Source organism: Ammospiza caudacuta, chromosome 2 (assembly GCF_027887145.1).
Source record: "Ammospiza caudacuta isolate bAmmCau1 chromosome 2, bAmmCau1.pri, whole genome shotgun sequence".
Classification (NCBI taxonomy): domain Eukaryota; kingdom Metazoa; phylum Chordata; class Aves; order Passeriformes; family Passerellidae; genus Ammospiza; species Ammospiza caudacuta.
In genome coordinates, this window is record NC_080594.1 from 42383173 (window position 1) to 42403449 (window position 20277).

The window sequence follows — 20277 nt, forward strand, 5'->3', positions numbered from 1 at the left end:
TTCTTAGGCTTGGGGGCAAAGTGGGATTTGGGTTAGGAGACATAATTTGTTTAGATATACATGACCTTTTCCTCTCATTAGAGCTGCACTAGGCACATTAGAATTCTAAGCAATTTTGTGCTTTCTTGTCTGGTTTTGTTTTATAATGAAAATTCTCCACTTGAAAGTACATGTTTTGGTAAAATCAGTGACTTGAAGGTTCTGGTCCTGAGCTACTGGTCAGATGCTACAAAGGGGAAAGAAAACTACTACACAATCCTTTGGTATATTCCAACTCTGAACTAAAGCAATTTAAAACTAGACATAGTCACTATTTAATTTTTCCCCACCAGACACAATATTATTGTCATTCTTGAGTTACATCCCATGATACACCCACCTATGCCAAGAAAACAAAGTCAAGTCTGAGATACAGAAAGGCCAACCTGTCTGACCTCAATCCAAGGAGGAAAGCAGCACAAAGGTAATATCTATCTGTGATTGAGTAACATAAGAATTCAATGTGTTGGTTTTTTGTTTGTTTGCTTTATTTTTTTTTTTATTTATTTCAAATCAGTGACTGGGGCATGTAAGGAAGTATTACTCTTTTTTCTGCTTATCCACAATGCAAAAAGAGAGCTCAGAGAAGCCTTTCTTAGGGAACATGAATTTTCCAGATGTGCCCAATTTTGCTCTGCTGGCACTGTATCTTGGGACATACAGTGTGGTAGCAAGGCTGCACTTGCTTCTATCACTAGATACGATGTTTCAGTCTGCCTTGGTAAGGAAGATACAGCTGAACTCACAGCAAAACTCACAACAAGACTTTGTTTCCTTGGAAGAAGCTTCCTTGGAAGAAGCTTCCCAAAATTTCTCTTCCAAACAGGCATGACAAAATTAGACAGGGAGTTTTGGTTTTGAATAACAACTAATTAAACCCCCTTCTAGAAGCTGACAGGAGATGGAATGAGGATGGAATGAAAACATGGATGAAAACATTTCTGTGGGTACTTCCTTTCCCTCCTCCTGAATCTGTATCGCAGAGCACTATGCCATGAGAAAGAAAGAAAATCAGAGAAGCACCTATATGTGATTGACTTTCCTTACAAAAACAAAAAACCTTCACACTCCAACTAACCCTGACTGCAGATATGAATAAACACTTGAGTCTGAAGCACTTTCTGAGCATCAGCACATCCCTTCAAGGCTTGAATCCTAGATTTCTTTGAAGTGAAACACTTGAGGGCAACATCCCCCATGCATTTGACCTTGTGTTCAGATCTCTCCTCCAGCATGAAAGACTTTCAGGTATTTGTATTGTAGAGAGAAATTTCAGCACCTCAGTGGGAATTGATACCTGCCTGGCTGAAAAGAGACACTGGGCTGTCACCACAGCAGGCACCAGCTGGGCTGCCCATGAGACACTCCAAGGGAAACAGAGCAAGTACCAGTTCGCCCCTGCCCCAGGATTTTACTTCAAACAAAATACAAGTGCACAGTAAAACTGGCACTCACCAAAAAAGGTTTGAAGACAAATAGACACTAAATGTTTTAGAACCCTGTATACACACAGCACAATTATTTCCAGCTGCAGGACTACCATTAGGCTTTATTCCACATACTATTAATCCCTTCAGAATTATAAAACATACTCCAAGAAAAATTTGAAAGATGAGGTTTTGTAGAAAACCTTAGAAGTTTAACTGTTAGCCCCCATGGAAAACAGATCCTAGTTTTCAGTTGCAATGCTACTCCAAAGGTAGCCATAAACAATAGGGAAACTGTTTATAAAGCAGACAGGCTTTGTCTATACCTACCTAGTAAGTTCAGATGTTGCTTACAAAACCACATGATTGAATGATCCTGATTGCCAGAACTGCAAAATAATGCCTCCCTTGAAATACTGAACATTAACTTTCTTCCACTTCACTTCCTGATTGCCTTTTGCCAAAAGTTGCCTTTGCCAGGTTCACTGTCCTTGCTGAAAGCTATTTGTCATACTGAACAGGGGTTCCTGGAAAAAAAGCTCTGCTGAGAGCAGAGGTGTAGAATGTCAATCTGATTTCTTTTTTCAAGAACTCACACTGCAGTTTTACAAAAACAAATGACCTGCTTATTTTTCCTGGATGCATGCAAGAAGGACAGTAGAAAATTAAACATCAATATTGAAAGCACTTCCCTGACAAAAAAATCACAGAGCACTTCAGATTTTCCAGTACTAGTAAAGGAAGTTCAGTAATTAATGATACAAAATCCACCAAAAGGTAAGATTTGAGATTCCTTAATTAGCATATTGTGTTGGTGTATTGCTGAGTCCTCAGACTGTGGGTCAGCTCACACTCCAGAAGGCTAAAATACAAAAGCTTCAAAGGAGAACATCAGAGATAAAATCTGCAAATTCTGTGCTGGAGGTGAAAAACAATGCCAACAAAAACCCTCAAATGAAGCTCCAGCCTGGAGCTCTACAGTCCCTACAGATCTTTCTCCAGAACCTGTGAGGGAGGGAGCTGCTGGGAGAAATGACCCAGCACAGCTTTGTGTCATGCTTCAATGGCATGCTCCTGCAGGTGTGCTGAACTGCTCCCCATGCCTGTGGAATGGATGCTCCTGCAGGTGTGCAGAACAGCTGCCTGCATGCCTGTGGAAGACCTCATTCAACCCCAGCCATCTGACTTCTCTAAAGTTATTTTTTCCAAGAAAAATTACGTGACTTCAGGAATACAAATGATTGTCACTCTGCATGTGTGACTTCCCATGAGGGCATTGAACTGGCATTCCATCTGTCTCCCCACCCAATAAGACTCTGTGCTCACCCACTTTGGCACAGCAATTCGATTTCAGAATACTGCAAGACCAATGTATTTTTTGCTGTTGCCATGACAACTGTGCTGCTAGGTTGGACCTGAAGCAGCAGCTGGATTCTCCACTGCCAGGCCCTGACAAGTACAGCCCTTAACTTTTTTCTTCCCACCTTCTAAACATGTTGCCTATATACCAAGATTTTAGTCACTTAATTTTGAGACTTACAAACTACACCCATTTTTCTGCTTCCCAAGAATAATTTCTACCATGAGGCAGGCAGCAGAAATAACACAAACACATATTCCTCCAGTAGCTCACATGACCCCAAGCATGCTGAAAATCTCATTTCCAAGTAAAGGCGGGTATGAGCTGCTGGCATTAGTAAGCTATGCATAGCTTAGTGAAAGGGTGGTAAATACAGCTAAAGCTAAGGAAAGCTTTTACAGGATGCCAGTCAAACAAAAATCTGAAATGCTGTGCTCTACATTTACTCTCTTAAGAAAATTGGGTAAGTTTTCAAATTAAGAAATTGAAAATAATACTAAGAAACAGCATCTGTGAGAACAAACTCAACAGAGCATAATATAGGCAAGGAAATGGGCAAGAATTTTACATAAATACATCTGAGTTCTGCCACTGTCACCTCCTAGGCAGAGAGGTAACTGCTCCATTTTGAAAATGTTATGTTCCTATTCAGTGCATTACTTGGCCAAAATTTCAAATGCAACTGAGATGACAGGAGAACAGAACAAAATAAAACCTTCATATTTTAGCTTTTTTTGCAGTCATTCATATTTCATATCATCCTAAATGTTAACACAGATATTAGAAAACAAAGTGCTCTATGGTATCTTGGTGTCACTTGTTTGATAAAAGCACTTGCAAGTTTCTAACAATTATATTACCACCATTAAGGGGCACACACACAGACTGAAAAAAAGAAACTAAAAATCAAGATTAACTAAGTTTCTAACTAGCTTTTAAGAGGAAGTCCAGTTTGCCACAGAAAGTATAGTTCTTTTCAGCTCACAATGCTTCCCATACTCAGCTCTTCCTCACCTTTGATTAATACTGACATCTATCTAAGCTGTGTAAGTTACAAACCATCATCACTACAAATACAGGGCATTTTGGAAAGCAATTTAAATGATCAGGAGTATTTATTGCAAATCAGCTTCTCTCTTTTACCATTTACAGGTGGACAGTAAAAGTAAACACACATGAAGAAAAAAAAAACATTCATGAGACACAAATTGGTTTAATTAAAACTGTAAAGAAAAACAATATGCAGGAATAAAAACTCCAGATACATATCACTTATTAATTATGAAGCTGTTGCTGGTCTTGGAAAAGCATTTGAGAATCCATGACCAAACATTCAGTCTTAAATTCTGAGGGAAATGGAGGGAACAGCCATGACCTACCAAGTCCTTCTGCACTACTGCACACTGTACTACTTGATATACTTTTCCATGAACTTTTTGTGAAACTCTGATCGCAGAGTATCATTGACAAATCTTTTGTCCTTTTTCGTTTCGTCTATCCCCTTGGCACAGTTCTTGAAGACAACATCATCATCCCACCTGAAAACAGAAATTTTTCATTTCAGTAAGCTTGTATCAAAATTAGGTGAGATATACAAAAACATATAAATGGAGTTTGACCCTCTTACAGAACAACTAGTCATTAGGATTAGATTTCAGTCTTTCAGAAAAGATTATCTGTTTTTCTACTCCAAGCTATCTCCTACATGCTTGTGACAAGATCTGAGGAAGGAAACAGAAACCAGCTACAGTGCTAACACTTTCTGACTCTGAACAGTGAGAGTCAGCAAGAGGATGGGTGTCACTGCACAGACTGCACAGTACCTCCTTTTAACTTTGAAGTTTGCCTGAGGCTGTGCTGGCCCAGTGAGGTTCAGCAGTGGGTTACCACTCAGGATGTTCTCCATCCGAATTCTCTCTTCTTCCGCCTTTTGCTCTTGTTCCTGAGAACCAGAAATGCATATATTATTTTTCTAGGCCACTTTTCTCATCTAGTTGGTAGAGACACACATTATTTAGCTTTGAACACTCACACAGATGGAGCTTTAATTCTTAGCTCAGATTTTTCAGAGTGTTTGGCACTTGCACATGAGGAGATTAAGGACAGAAGCAGATATTTTACAGAGCTTGACTTTGCTAATAAACTGTCAAACTAGCAACACTCATATCAGCTCTACTTAGATCTGATGTGCCATCAAATATTCAGGTAAATTCTAGCTTTACCACATACATATTTATTATATTAAAAACTGTATACACATTAAAAGTGTTTCTTTATCCTCATGAGAAAAGACAGTACATCATACAATATTCAGTAGGCAGAAGAAAACATACAGCATATTAAAACCTCTATTTTCAGCAGCTGTTTGGATTTTACAACTACAACTTCCCTAGGGACCAATTAAAAAGAATATTGAGAACCTCACCACAGTGAAATGAACAGAGGATGTCATAAGACTATTTAAGAGTTTCAATATTAAGAAGCAGACAAATTTTCTTGTCCTTGTACTGTCAAATGCATATAACTCAAGCCTAAGTGAAGCAATGCACTACAAGTAACACAAAGTAATTTCACTGCCCACACTTTCAAGCTCTATTAGCACATCTAGTGACTTAAATGTTTTCAGACTTCAAAATTAATGTTTAATATTAACTTTATATATTTTTCCACAAGCTTCCACAGATGTTGCAGGGAGTTTTCTTTGATGAAAGAACTAGTAGGGAAAGAAAGTTATTCTTTAAATTAGGATAACTAAGTAGGTTTCCTACTCTGAAGTACAGCGTGAAGACACTGGTTAAAAAATGAACTGAAACCTCATTAGCACTGCAGGAGAATCAAACCATCAAACCATTTTAAAAATTACATAAATTAAAAACAAAGAGATCATGAGGTGAGGGTTTGTCCCCAAGCTAGGGAGAAAGAAAAAGCCTGCAGTAAATTAACTGCTGAGGACTTCTACAGGATCTCAAGACAGGAAACAGTTTCCTTGCTGCAGGAGTTAACAAGGTTTAAAAGCTAAACTTGATGATGATGCTAGCTAGAGTTTCCTAGCTTCAAACATGTAATCAATACTAAGTTATTTATTATTACCTACAATTTACAGTATTTTTCTATTAAATTGATCAGGCATGTGAAATTTTGGATGGATGCCCTATCCTTGGAAGTGATTAGGGCCAGGCTGGATGGAGCTCTGAGCAACCTGGTCTAGTGGAAGGTGTCCATGCCCACAGCAAGGGGGTTGGAAGGAGATGACCTTTAAGGTCCCTTCCAACCCAAATCATTCTGTGATTCTACGAAATTTTCTTTTAAAATACCTCTGCTTTCTTAAGAACATGGACTTAATGTACACACAAACAGTAGATGATACAGAATCACTGGTAAAGATTTTACTTTTCAAAATATACTCAAGTTTTAGTTATAAAAAAACATCTACCATTACACCGCTTCTCACAAAATGTAGAACCAGCTGCAATTAATTGTTAGTGGGATGGAAAAAGTTCCCCAGATGGGCACATTGCTCAAAAGCAAAGTACAGCTTCAGGACAAGCCCTGTAATGCCCTTATTAAAATATATGCCTTGGAAAAACTTGCTCTTTCCTGCTACTGTATCCATGGAGCTTTAACACAAACCACAACAATTAGAAGTTATTAACACAAATCAATTGAGGTTTTGAATTTTCAAACAGCTCTAAATCTAATATTTGCTGTCCAGCTTCTGTTATTATCACCCTAGTAAGTAAGAAAACATGGAGAACAAAAATATTTGATATGGAACAGCAATTACCTCCCATGTTAGAAATATAAACTCAAATTATACTTTTCACTGTGGATCAGAGACAAGAAATGTATGCAGCTGCTTAAGCACAGGATGCCAACCTTTGATTTACCATCTTCCTTCCATGTAACATGGAACAGCCAAGAGCCATGAAATCCCATTTACTGCAGTCTGTTGCCATGTGTTCCCAGAAATCCAGCAGCCCTCAGATTGTTGTACAGCACATGCATGCAAAGCACTGCTTTCAAACCAAGCAAAATCCTGGATACTGGAACAAGCGAAAACCCAGTACTGATCTTCAGGTACCTCCCAGGAGGTGATCAGGTACTGCTTATGGCATCAGCAAATTTACAGCTGGATGCAAGCATGTGAAGTTTTCCCTGTGATGTCCAAAATGAGGTGGGCTCTGCACCACTAACTTTAATCTCCAGTGCTGCATTAAAAGTGAGGCTTTGAAAACACAACAGGCCAGGGAAAAACATTGAGAGCAAATGAAAAGGTTACAAACCAAAAATTCCTAATCAAGAGAAGGCAGCACTATTAAGACCATTGTAAGAAATCAATAGCCCTCTATTGAAAAATGGCTCTGTGGAGTGAACTTATTCCAAGCTTCTATATGCAAACAGATGCAGCAGTTTCTCATTTTAGAGCTGGAGTCCAGGTGAACTCTTCTGAAGGTGGCAGGTAGAGCATGGCACAGTCTCATCCTCTAAGACATTAACTTCAGCCACGATCCAAAGTCACTGAACCTGTGCATCACGCATTACCTTATCTGAGGCAGACATTACTAATTTGGTTTGGGTTTTTATGATGCATGAAAATGCATCCACCCACCACTGACATGCAGAGAACTACAATGCATTTCACATACAATTTTTTTAGTGGTCAAAAATCGACTGGAGTCAGCCAGTACCTCTTCAGGAGGAACTGCAGTTCCTCCTGCCTCCCTTTCCCCATTTCAGATTTAATCTCATCAATTCCTACAAAGCTGACAATTCCAGCACTCTCCACCATGCATGAAGAGAAGCAAAAAGCACTCAGTCATTTGAATGGGAAATATTCAGAATCACTAGAGAAAGATAAAGCCAATATTAAGAATCATAAAAAATAGGCAGACAGTACTCCCTTGTACTTCCTACACACACACAGAATCACATTCTAATCTTCTATACTAAGATTTCTAAAAGGCATCACATACATACATCACTCTAACCTTTTATCTGCTTTGACATAACCCACATGATATCCTTCAGCCTCAATCAGTCTGATATAGTTCAATTTCTAATAACAAAGAAAAGCATTAAGTGACAAAATGCGGTGATAGAAAAAAAAATCAAAGCTGAAATAACACTTTTAAGAAGTGTTATACTACAAGCACTAGTGTAAGACTAAAAGAGGGATTTAGCTCTGGATTAAGACACCAACAGCTGGACATGGTCCCATACGCACCTGAGCTCACATCTTGGCAGATGTGAGCTTAGAGGATGCAAGAGGGAGCCAAGACTGCTTTTAGAGCTCACACTAAATTATGACATAGGAGACCAACCACACTCCAGGCTCTACTGCCTGCATCTCCACTGCACCACCATGCAGGCTATGAGACACAACTTGTACATTGGCCCCAACAATTTGGCTTTTCGGGCTCAACTGAATTCTGTCTACAGCTGATTATTGCTAGCAAAAACACTGCATTGACTTAAGTCAACTACAGTTGCAGGGGATTGGGAAGTGGCAGATAAAACAAGTGGTAGAGGCAATCTTGGGAATTTCTTTCCTTGGCATATCTGTTTCTGACTGCAAAGGAAAGAAAAACATCATTACCATGTTTATTTTGAGCATAGTTCCTACCTTTAGCACAGAGCAAGATTACTTTTACAGAAAGTGCTGAAATTCCCCAAATGACTCCATTGTATAAAAGTTAGTTATGCTACTCAGTTTTTATAGATGTTGAGCAGCTGAAAGAAAACATGAAATACCCAATCTCATCAAAGGCTGAAAAAAAGTTTAAAAATATGAATTGCATAACCTGATTTAAACGCTAATTTTTGAATGACAAACTATGACAGCACTGCCTTTAGCAGCAGGGAATGAAATTCAAGAATGCACAGACACACCCTGTTATCTGAACCTGCGCAAGTTACTAACTGTGCAACACAGAGATTCAAATAATTAATTGGAACTTCAAAAATACAGAGCAACAAGTAATCACAATGGCAGTGTCCACACATAGCTTTGTTGTGATTTTGTCCACAGGGAAAGGGATATTATCACTAGTTCTTGTCACGGTTTAAGTGTTCCTGGCATGTCTCACACACTGAATGAAGAAACATACTCTGCCATGTGCTTTTTTCTCTTGACTGAAGTTTTCTTAATCACTGATTTGATCTTCTAGTTTTAGTCAGATCCTTGAGATTTAAAGTGAAAAGGTTAATAGCTATCAAGACTCATTTTCTGATGTTTTATTTGAAAGCCTGTGACATGGCTAAAATGGGGGGGGCAGAGCTAAGATTTACTCTGACCACCAGTAAAGTAATATATTCAGTTATAGAGAAATCACTTGGTGAAATAAAACTGTTAGAAAACAAATTGAAAACTTTTTCTGCTCTCAGCTAAGCAAAGAACGACTGGATATTAAAACAGGTTTGCCAGAACTGCACACATACATTCAGCTGCTCACTGGTTTGATGTTTCTTTTTATTACTTCAACTTACTTTTTAAGGAAGCACTTGAAAACTGAAAAACAAAAGCATTGTAAAGCTTAATTTAGAATATTGAAATGTTTCCTGAAACCTATCTGTGGATGGCTAAAACAGACACCGATTTTGGGTTTGTACAGTTTTATACAGACCTAGAATAATTCCACTGAAAGGGCATTCAAAACTAGAATTTCCTGGTCAGCTTAGTGTCTACCAGAAACAATCTGAGATTACAATTGTAGAGGAAACATCAAGAGGATTCCCACGCTCAAACAATTTTAAAAAAACATCCATAGTATTTATTTAATGATTCTACATAACTTCAGGGAATTAAGCATTTTGAGAAGTTAACAAGCTTTGAGAGGAACTGTTTATTTGACTGACAAACAATTAGAATCTCTTAATATTAATATTGTCAAAATCAGATTTAGAGGGTTTCTATGGAAATTGGTGTTGCCCATAAGGGAAGTTAACAGAGAACAGGACACCCCATAAAAAGCAGACTCACATATTTTGTTTTTAACTGCTGTTTCAGCACAGATACATTTGGAAAGAAGCCGTTCTCCTTTAATGGCAACTTAAATAATGGACACCAAAGTTATGAGTGAAGACTATTAACAAAAATACAGTTTACTCTAAATGAAGTCCCAGAAGTAATCAAAATAACTAAAGTATAAGAGAAAATATCTATATATGGCAGAGGTTTGGGATATATTACAGTAGTTTACCTACTTAATCTTGTCAAGACCCTGGAATGTTCCAAGAAGATGACAAGAAGAGACACATTAATCTGTCTGTGTAACAATGGGGTTAGAGAATGACGATCAGTGTGAAGAGAGAACATTCACTCCACAGTTTCTCTTTGCCTGGCCACTGGCTTATCCACGTTGTCTACTCTGGACAGCAGCATTTCAGCAGGTAAAGCATTCCTGAACATGGATTTGGATTAACAGCAACAGCACAGCTAAGACTTTACATGAGATGCTATCCTGAAGTCATCTGAATTATTAATACAAGGTTACCTATAAAATTAGGTCTAAATTATGGCTTGCAGTACATAGTAACATGAAATAACATGCACCTTAAGGGAAAAGGATTTTATCTAAAATAACTCTAAAATGCTTAGCCTGTAACACCTTATTCCAAAGCCGTGGAAAACAAGGCATAACCTAAAGAGATTGCACACCAAAGCCAACAAACAGAAGACTTCTTTCCAAAGATGACACTCCTAAAGACTCTTTCCAAGGCTGTGGCCCACTCTGGCTTTAACTTTTTCCATCAAAATAGTCTTAGTTTGCTCTTCCCCAAAAAACCACAAGAAAATAAATTCCAGGTACCTATAGAGCACCCTCTATTTATTGAAGGTGCCAATTTTAAAGAGAGACTACCTGTGAACACTGTAGGTCTAGATTCTGAGTGTGCAATAGTGGGCACTATTGCAAATAAATAACACAATCTTATTCACTGTGCATGCAGCACTGGACATTACAAGCCCTGCTGCTGGGTAAGAGAACATCAATGAAAGTAACATAGAATATCTGTAGGAGACAGCAAAACAAAACAAGAGCTATCCCAAATACTTTGTGGCTTTTAGCACCATCTAGTGACAAAATGACAATTTCAGAGAGATTATGATATTCCTACTTTCCACACATTATAAAAGAAGCAAGCACTTAGTTATCTGAGCTGTAATTTACTATTATTTTCCTAATGCAAGCTTTCTACACTGAAATGTGACCAGTTATGCTGCTTAATCTTGATGCATAACTTACAACTATCAAGCAAAGTGGAAAATCCACACAGACTGACAATTTCATTTTAAGTACTGTGCAAGGACACATGAAGTTAAAATCTTTCCTACACATGGCTACACTTAATTTGTAGTTTAGTACATTTCACCTAGGAATACATGGTCGAATTGTTGACAGGGTTTTAAGTAATTTTCACCATGTTGTTACTACAAAAGACAAATTCATTCCTTCATGATGTGTGCCTCAAATGCCTAGATAAAGACACAAGAAATACTTTCAGACATCCTTTAATGCAGAAAACCTCTCACAGGCCAGATGGGCAATCAAGTAGCAACAGTCTTGTACAGCACAATTTCTGCAATGAAGCAGCATGGTACAGCTTTTAGCCTTGCATACTATTTAAGTGCAAAACTGCAGAGCTCACTTGTTTTACAGGCCTTGTTGATTCTAAAGGTAAATTTTTATATTGTTAGGCAAGAACAGGCTCACAACTACAATGCTGCCAACAGCAGTAAAAACATTATCCTCTCCTAGCTTTTCCTAGTATCTGCTGGAAGCTCAGCCCTGTTTGCTCCAGCTAAACATGCATGAAAAACACTGAATTATGAATGTGTATGTTAAGCTACAGGAAAGGTTATAAGTAGTTCAGAGGCACTAAAACATGACATTGTCAGAGCAGCCTTTGACTAGTCTCCTAATCAGCATCTAATGTGCTTATTTAGCATGTTCTAAAAAATACCTCAGATAAGTTTACACACAGGTGACAGGTAGCTTGGTTTTCTGATAGACTTTTTGATGGTTTGGGGGTTTTGTTTTGTTTTACACTAATGGAGAGTATACTATAAAAACGTACAAAACCACTCCAGGTGAAGGAACCAAAGTTTCACAAAAGCACTAAAATTATTTAAGCCTTACTCAAAAATAGAAAGCACTTAGTAAAAGCAGATGAGGGAATGCTGTACATACCCACTACTTCTGTTGCACCACCAGAGGAGTGTTTCAGCAGTGCAGATGAAATACCTGGACTCTAAACACTGCTGCAATACAATGTTACCCCAGTACCCAATACAAACCTAAAACCTGGTAAGTTTGACAACACAAACCACTCCCAGAAACTAGTCCAAACTCCAAAGTACAATGGATAGTTAGGAATCTTGCTAATGCACTCCACACCAACAATCCCTCTTACACCAAGGACCACTAGGATAGGATTGAATCCCACTCACAGGAAAACATCTGTCACTACAGGGACTTTCCTCCCCTTTCAAGGGCAGAATATGATGTAGAGAGAGAGATTATAGACAGGTATGAAAGCTGCACGTGAATGGAGTCTCCCAGTTCTGAAAAGACTACTGTATTGTTATTTGGTTTTGCAGAGACAACTTTCAAATGAATTTGCCTGTGTTTAATCACACAAAAATAGTTCTGGTCTTACAGTTCAAACTGGAGCTCCTTGCAACACCAAAGGTGTAACAGAACAACTGCTGTATAAAACCTGTAGCCATAAGAAGCAGCACCAAAAAGCACACATTTTTATTTCATAAATAGAAATATTACTTCTTGTTTCATAAAAGCTAGTTAGCAAACTAAATTACACCAGATTGCATGCAGCTCACTAATGCCACTATATCCTTTGGTATGATAGCTGAGTGCAGAGGACTTACACATGAAATCAAGACTATCTTTACTCACTGCCTGTACAAAGTGTAAGAAAAGGGAATGAAATGTTTCAGTGAGTGAAATATTCAATATGTCTTATTTGGAAAAAAACCCCAGTAATTATTAGACAGAAAAACAAATCCATCTGAGAGGAGGTTTGAACAGCACTTTGTTTACCAGTTCTCACTCATCCCAAGTACTTAAGGCACACCAGTTTTAACAGACATCAGTTCGCAAAAAACAAGTGCTTTTTAATGTCTGAGATTTTACCTTTCGAGCTTGTTCTTCAGCTCTTTCTTTCTTGATTTTTTCCAGTTCAGCCAGAAGGGCTGCAGTGTCATCATCATCACTGTCTTCCAAGTCCTCATCTTCATCATCTTCCTAATAGTAACAAATGGAAAGCAAGAATCAGCTCATTTCCTTTAATAAAAAATGGCCCTGGGCTGCCAAACTAAGGCTACATTTTGCTGCTGGCTGATTTCTGAAACACTTGGGTAGCAACAAATACAATACAAATAGGGTTTTTGCTCTTTTATAATAAAGTCAAGAGAAAAATATGTTTATGCTTTTGGGATGACTGCAATTAAAAATGCTAGGTAACTGACAGACTCTAGGGACTAGGTGTCCCCAGTCACTCTCCAATCATTGTGATACAAGTCATTCTGTGTGCCTGATTAACCTGTCCGGTACTGCTGGGACCAAAAACCACAGGATTAAAAAACCCAGAGCTTATTGTCAAGCCTCTGACTTAACTCCTACATATCAGCAATAAGAAGCACAGTCATAGGCAAGCACTGGTAGCTCCTGCAGACAGTCATTCGCAGGTACCCCAACAGCTCTACCCTTGGGGAATTCTTACTAAGCCAGTGGTAATTCCCCATACTGCAAGTGGTATTTTCAGTTTCCTAGATTTTTTGTGCTTTCCAAGAATACCACTACAGCATGGACCAGAATCCTCTGAACCACTCTGGACTTTCACCACACTTCAGAAGCTGTAAAAGGAAAATACATTGGAACCTGTCTGAAATCTTTAGGCAACCTAGAAGTATCTATAGCATTAACAGCAAATCCTTAAGGCAGGGTAATAAATGGAAAGAAGACAGAAAAGAAGATACAAACATCAGTAAGAGGATCATCTGCATCAAGATTTGCAGCAGGAATCTGGTCTAGTCGAGGCTTCTTAGACACAGAAGATGATGTTGTATGTTCTACGGAGTAAGAGTAAAAACAAAAAGTGTCTAAGTCACTTCATTTAACAGCATCTAGTGTCAGAAAGCAAAAATCTTCACAATTTGTCTTGCATTAGAGTGAGATAAACAAGCTTATGCTTACTTTCCCCTCACTTCTCAAATTTAATGTCCCTGTTGATTTCCACTGCAGGAAACCTCAAGAGCAGCAATAACATCCCACACTTGTAGTTTGGCCTCCAGAAGTTTTTTTAAGTAATTACTATTGACATTATTATTAATCAGAAAAAAATCCATGAAAAACAGAAGTGGAGAAATATTTTTATTACGTATATCCAACTGGAGGGTTGCCATTTAGGATGATCCCAAAGCATTACTGTTTGCTAGTTTGGTCCAAACCACATCTACTTTCTCCTGTGAATTTGAAAGCCATGCAATAGCTTCACAGCTAAACCTAAAGTACAAGAGGCTGTACTTAAATACTAAAAATTAATATTTCTCAAAAGGCTCTCTGATTTTGTTATTACTTCACCATATGTGAAAAGAATAGCATACTTTCAAACAGATTTATTGTTACACTGGTGCTGTAACAGAAGATGAGTCATTACTTTCTCCTTCCGGTCTTGCTGGTCCAAGTACAAAAAAAAGCCCTTTATTAGCTGTACACACTTGTTGCCAATTCATTACAATTGTCCTGTATCAGCTGGCCATGCTTCTCTACGGGCTGGCCTAGATTTCTGCTAGCATGAAGCCAGCGTGAAAGCCAGTGGACATTCCCTTGCAGGTCAACAGCTCTGAACTATCAGGCCAATACCTTACATTCTACTCTCATGACATGCTGTCTGCAACTGCAAACTTCTTACAACACCAAATTTCATGCAAGAGTAATGTTTCACAAAGGAGTTAATATTTTTGTTTCTTGGTTTTTACCTCTGGTTGGTCTGTCTCTGTTCTTTTCTCTGGCAGCAACTCGTTCTCTCTCCTCCAGCTCCCTTCTGAAATCCCGGTTACGCACCTCCTCAGGAGCATCCTGAGTGGTCTGTCTACAACAACAAACAGGGAGAAAGCCTGGAGTTTGACACTCTGCAGCTGGGGACAAGTTTTTCATGGAGGCCACTAAATCCTGGGCTGACAGGTAAGGACAGGGAACAAGAACTGGGTTCCATGTAACATATGTTTATTCACTCTTCAGCAGAGGCCTCCTGTGTGCATGTGCATTGCACACACAGACCTGCCACACCACACAGCCCTGCCCCTCCTGGTGGCTCTTGAATGCATGAAAAGACCCTGCTTAAATTCCTACAAAACTGGATGGTAACATCTGTCTGCATTTCACTAGGTTGAGCACATTGTGTGCACAGCCTGTCTTTATGATTAAGCCTTTAATTGGCTTTTGTAATTAAAAAACTGAATTTGGAATCCCTGTTAGAGCTGCAAAATCTCCCCAAACCCTGTGCCATGCGCACAAACATAGTGGGATTGAAACACTGGACTTCTCCTGCAGTGATACAGTGCTGGCAATTTAACAAAGACAACTTTTTATTAGCTATTTGGGAGGAAGAAGAAAAGCACTTGATGCTCCCTCCATCTCTCCCTCTCACACAAAAGGAGGGATTTAAAACATATACTGTATAATTCTGTCCCCACAGACATCTTCCAAAACAACAGACTGGTGCTTCAAACCCCACTTTTTTTTACAAAACAAACTACCATAAATTTTCCCCATTTGGCAGCACTTTTTGTGTCGTTTTTTTTGGTATTCTCCAAAACACTTAACTCCCTTATGAATACATATTCTTGAAAACCAAAGGGGCAGGAGGGAAGAGGGGGCAGGGTAAATATCTACACAAAAAATGGCAAAAGTAAAACTTTAATAGTAATTTCACTGACAAGAGTAACATCAATTAGATAAAATAAGCATTTTTAGATTGACAGATTTAATTTAAATTTTATCATACTGACTCCAGGTTTTATTTACTCTTTCAAAAAGAAAAAAAAATATTATTCATTTCAAACATAGGAAAATATTAATGAGATCACTTTATCTTTCTCACTGGTTAAAGAATTTTCTTCTCCTAGGACCTGTGTAAACTACCTGCAGCTCAACATCAGCTCTTCCAACACATCCCACTACCCGAGTGCTATTCCATGGCTCCCCTGCCTCCTCTCAATGCCCTTACAGTGGTCCTTTGCCAAATACATGATGTGGTTTTCCAGCTCTCAAGATGTGCTCAACTTCATTTCTCTCATCCCAACCTGCTCTGTAAGTGACAGTACTCCCTGTGGCTCAGCCACAATGCCAACTCACTTTCCACTTCACTGGCCAAGAAGTCCAGTCTCCAATGTTCATCTTCTGATAATTCATGTACATAAACAGCAACAAATTATCACTAAAATTAAACCTCCCCAAATCACCTGCAATGCATTTGAACTCCTAGCTCTGCTTTTGAGACTTTCACTTTTAGCCCACTTGTTCAGCACTCCTGCACAATCTGGACCTTGCTCAGTGTCAAGCACATCAATATGTATTGAGAAAATTTTAGAGTGCCACTCATAACAAAACAGTCATTCCCAGCCTGCTTTGCCCTGACACTCCAAAAATGATACTAACCTGTATTTGATTTTAGTATGAGAAGGAAGATCTCTGCTAGAATACTGTTTGGATAGCTGGCTTAAGTCTCCTTCACCTTTTCCTCTTCCTCCTCTGGCAGGTTCAAACGTTGGCCTGGCTGCTGTCGTCATCTTCACTCCTACAGAACCAAGGGATGAAACAAGTTGTTACTACAATTCACAGGGTAAGACACTCATTAGGAGCTACTCTGCCCCTGGAACAGTAGAAGCAGTGACAAGCCCCAGGGGTAACACATAGCTGGTATACCAGCTGTCACTCAGCTCATGATCCTCCAAGTTTAAGTAGCATTTTATTGACAGAATCTATTCAGGTTTCACAACAGAGTCTTTTCCAATATGCTTGAGAAATGATACATGGACTCTATTTAAGTATGAAGCTATGTTTGTAAAGCAAATAACGCCAGCCAGGAACTGATCTCCCATCCCTAAAGCAAGCAGTACAGTCTGGTAACTAAACTCTTTCCCCTCCTGAAAAACCACCCTCAAGAAGGACTGCCTACTGGGCTGAGCCCTTCATCACTCCCCAGAGCACTCCTGGCTCACAGGGACACAGCGTGCCTAGGATGGTGCTGATCACTAACCACTCATGAACACCAGGCAACATAAACAAAGGGCAAGGAAAAAAGCTTGGATAAAGGGAAAAATTGTCACCAACTCTCCCCCAGAACATGCAGGAACCAAGCATGTCCTAAAAACCAAACTGGCAGATGCCCAAATTTCCACTATCAGCTCTTCCATGCATGAGAGTGAAACAGGCTCCAAGCAGCCTCAGCCACCCTGGGAGCACACACCGCGTTCAGCACTGCCTGACAGGACCTGGAGACCCTGCAAGCACAAACCAAGCTTAGTTTTTTAGTTTGTCACTCTGAATGAGAGCACAAAATACCCAACTTCAGCATCAAAATGATAAGATCATGTGTGGCCCAAAGTAACGTCCCATCAGGCCGAACAGCTACTGCCACTGAACTACCACTCAAAAAACAAAATTAACAGAGGGAAAAACCTTTAAAAATAAGTGAGATGGTAACTAGCCTTGGTTTATTTAATCTAGGACAGCTGTCACTTTTCAGTGATGCTGTACCAGTCAGCTGAAGATCAGTGAGCCATTTTAGATCGCTTGGCACACATTCTGCCAGACCCATGATCCAAGAAAGTCACTTGTTCCCACAACTTATCCTGTTCTAATGATGTGTAACAGGGGGATCCATGAAATCAAGTGAAGAATAAGATCTGGTGTGGCTCCAGTATTTTCAGGAAGCATCTGGAAAGCATCCCTGCTTCTCTTAGGTTACAGAATTAACCAGGTTGGAAAAGACCTCTGACATTGTTGAGTCCAACCTGTGACTGAATATAGCCTTGTCAACTAGACCAGGGCACTAAGTGCCAAAATCCAGTCTTTCCTTAAACACCTCAAGGGACAACAGCTCCACTAACTTGGGCGGCTCATTCCAATGTCCAATCACTCCTTCGGTGAAGGAATTCTTCCTAATGCCCAACCTAAACCCCCACTGGCACAACTTCAGGTCATTTCCTCTTGTCCCGGGACAAGAGCCCACCCAACTGGCCCCAGCCTCCCTTCAGGCACTTGTAGAAAGCGATGAGGTTGCCCTGAGCCTCCTCTTCTCCAGGATAAACAACCGCAGCTGCTCGCAGAACTAACTCAGTCTGGATTCAAGCTGGCCTTCAAACACCCAGACTCAACCTTAAACCTCTCGGATTTCAGAAGTACCTGAAGAAGCCTCTTTAGCACTACCACGAGTTATCGGCCAAGAGGGAACGACCGAGCTCGGCCCGCAGCCGGATCGCCTTGGCCTTGCCGGGCTGAGCCCTGACCGGGGAATCCAAATCGCAGCGTCAGGCCCGGCCGCAGCCCGGCCCCTCGCCGAGCCCGCCTCGCCCCCGACACCCCCTGTTCCAGAGCCGCCTTTCCGCCTTCAGACCCCTCCCGCAGCCTCCCCGCCGCTTTCCCAGGCACTCACAGCGCGGCCCCCTCCGCTCTGCACAGCCGAGCCCTACACCGCCACCATAACTCCGCCAGACACCCACAATGCCCCGCGGCAGGCCATAGACTCGGGAGCGCTGACCATAGAGACGGGCACAGAGAGCGCGTCCGCCATGATGGGGCCGGAAGTGCTGGAGCGGCAGCGCCGCCTCGGTGGCAATGGCGGCTGCGCTGCGGGGTCAGGGCCGGGAGGGATGGGGTTAGGAGAAAGGAGGGTTGAGTAGCCTTGGACAGATAACAGGGGAGGATAGAAACAATGGCAGGCGGAGGAGAAGGCATTCTCTTTATGCGGCGGGGTGTATTAGGAACATCAGCCTAACTGTGACTGTAAGGTCGCAAGTCACGTCTGACTTGTCCCTGCCCTCCTTGCGAAGAAGTCCTTTATATGGTGTAGATGCTTATACGATAGATTTAGATTGGCTATAAGGAAGACGTCTTTTACTGTGACAGTGTTGAGGCTGTGAAAAACGCCAATCACTTGTTTTTAAAATTTTAAAAGTTTAATAGTAATAAAATTAATATAAAAATAGCAATACAATTAGAGTAATAATAATTTGGACAATTTTAATTAGGACAATGTGAGACAATAGCGACAAAGAGTTACGGACGTCCGGGTACCTTTTTCTGGGCAGCACGAACTCGAAGAAGGACACACATTAACAAAGCATTAATCCTTAAAAACAGCCTGTTGCATATTCATACACTTCATACATGCTGCATAAATTCCCTTCAAGTACAGGATTCTGTCTGGTCATAGTCAACTTCTTCCTCTAAATCCTAACAGCACCTTCGAGGTGGGAAGAAGTTTGTTTCTTCTGATAAGAGGGCAATAAATTCTTTTTCTCTGAAAGATTCAGGTGTCCTGTGGCTGCTATCTCACTGCAAGTCCTTTCTTTTAAAAAAAGTATCCTACATAGCATAGTTTCTATTTTAACATTTTTTATAACCTAAAACTATATTTAACACACTTCCTAAGAGAATTAATACAGCATTACTTTCTAACACAGCAGATGTAATATTCATTTTAATATTTGCAAAAAGCCAATCATAAAATACGCATTTTTCACAAGGGTCTGGAACAGGGTGCACAGGGAAGCCAAGGATGCTCCATCCCTGGAAGCATCCAGGGCCAGGCTGGACGGGGCTTTGAGCCATTCGACAGGGGGTTAGAATAGGTGCTCTTTAAGGTCCCTTCCATCCCAAAGTGTTCTGTGATTCTGTAATCATTGCTGTCTGTGTAAAGAAGCCGAAGGACAAATGACAATCACTAAGGAATTAAATTCCCCCTCTTAAAATGCAGCTCCCTCCTTGTGTTTATCGCTCCTTTTAGATGCACTTTATTGTCAAGCTTCTGTGAATCCACACTTATGCATGTGAAGTAAAAGGCTCTCTGATGTACCTACAAGTGAGCACAGAAACATTTTCCCGAGTGCCGGACATCCAAAATGCAATTTAGGAGAGAGCCCACAAGAGGTCCCACAGATATTGCTGTCCAGGGAGCTACAGCGACCATGGCAATTGCACCCTTTGCCTCAACGAGCCGTCAGAGAAAGCACTTGGAAGAACTGGACCTTTAGTACAGGAAAAAATCAAATATTTTAAGCAAGTTAAGCTTCGCTCTGAAGTTGAATAAATAGTGGCTGTAATTAGTGTGTCAGGTCCTCAAAGCTATACCTGTCAGTAACTAAGTATCCAGCATTGCATTTTCTCATCTACAAGCCTCTGTCAGCACCCTGTGAAATGGGTTTAT

General features: G+C 40.2%; 1 protein-coding gene across 2 annotated transcripts; it reads right to left on the reverse strand.

The window, feature by feature from the left end:
* Positions 1-3422: 3422 nt before the first annotated feature.
* On the reverse strand, positions 3423-18605 carry CWC15 (CWC15 spliceosome associated protein homolog). 2 transcript variants are annotated; one of them, XM_058799958.1, is made up of 7 exons: positions 18255-18420; positions 16506-16644; positions 14825-14937; positions 13827-13915; positions 12978-13088; positions 4650-4768; positions 3423-4364 (listed from the first exon to the last, which is right to left on the reverse strand). In XM_058799958.1, the coding sequence occupies exons 2-7, from the start codon at positions 16634-16636 to the stop codon at positions 4235-4237; spliced, it is 693 nt and encodes a 230-aa protein (XP_058655941.1). In that variant the 5' UTR covers positions 16637-16644; positions 18255-18420; the 3' UTR covers positions 3423-4234. The 2 variants fall into 2 exon arrangements, with proteins under 2 accessions (XP_058655941.1, XP_058655940.1); XM_058799957.1 differs by lacking the exon at positions 18255-18420 and adding an exon at positions 18505-18605 and having other exon boundaries at positions 3427-4364.
* Between the last annotated feature and the right edge of the window lie 1672 nt (positions 18606-20277).

Coding starts and splice junctions, on each gene's coding strand:
- CWC15 (XM_058799958.1), bottom strand. CDS start 16,636: ATGACGACAGCAGCCAGGCCAACGTTTGAACCTGCCAGAGGAGGAAGA. Junction 14,938..16,505: donor CATACTAAAATCAAATACAG/GTTAGTATCATT, acceptor TTGTTGTTGTAG/ACAGACCACTCAGGATGCTC. Junction 13,089..13,826: donor CAGATGATCCTCTTACTGAT/GTTTGTATCTTC, acceptor TGTTACTATTAG/GAAGATGATGAAGATGAGGA.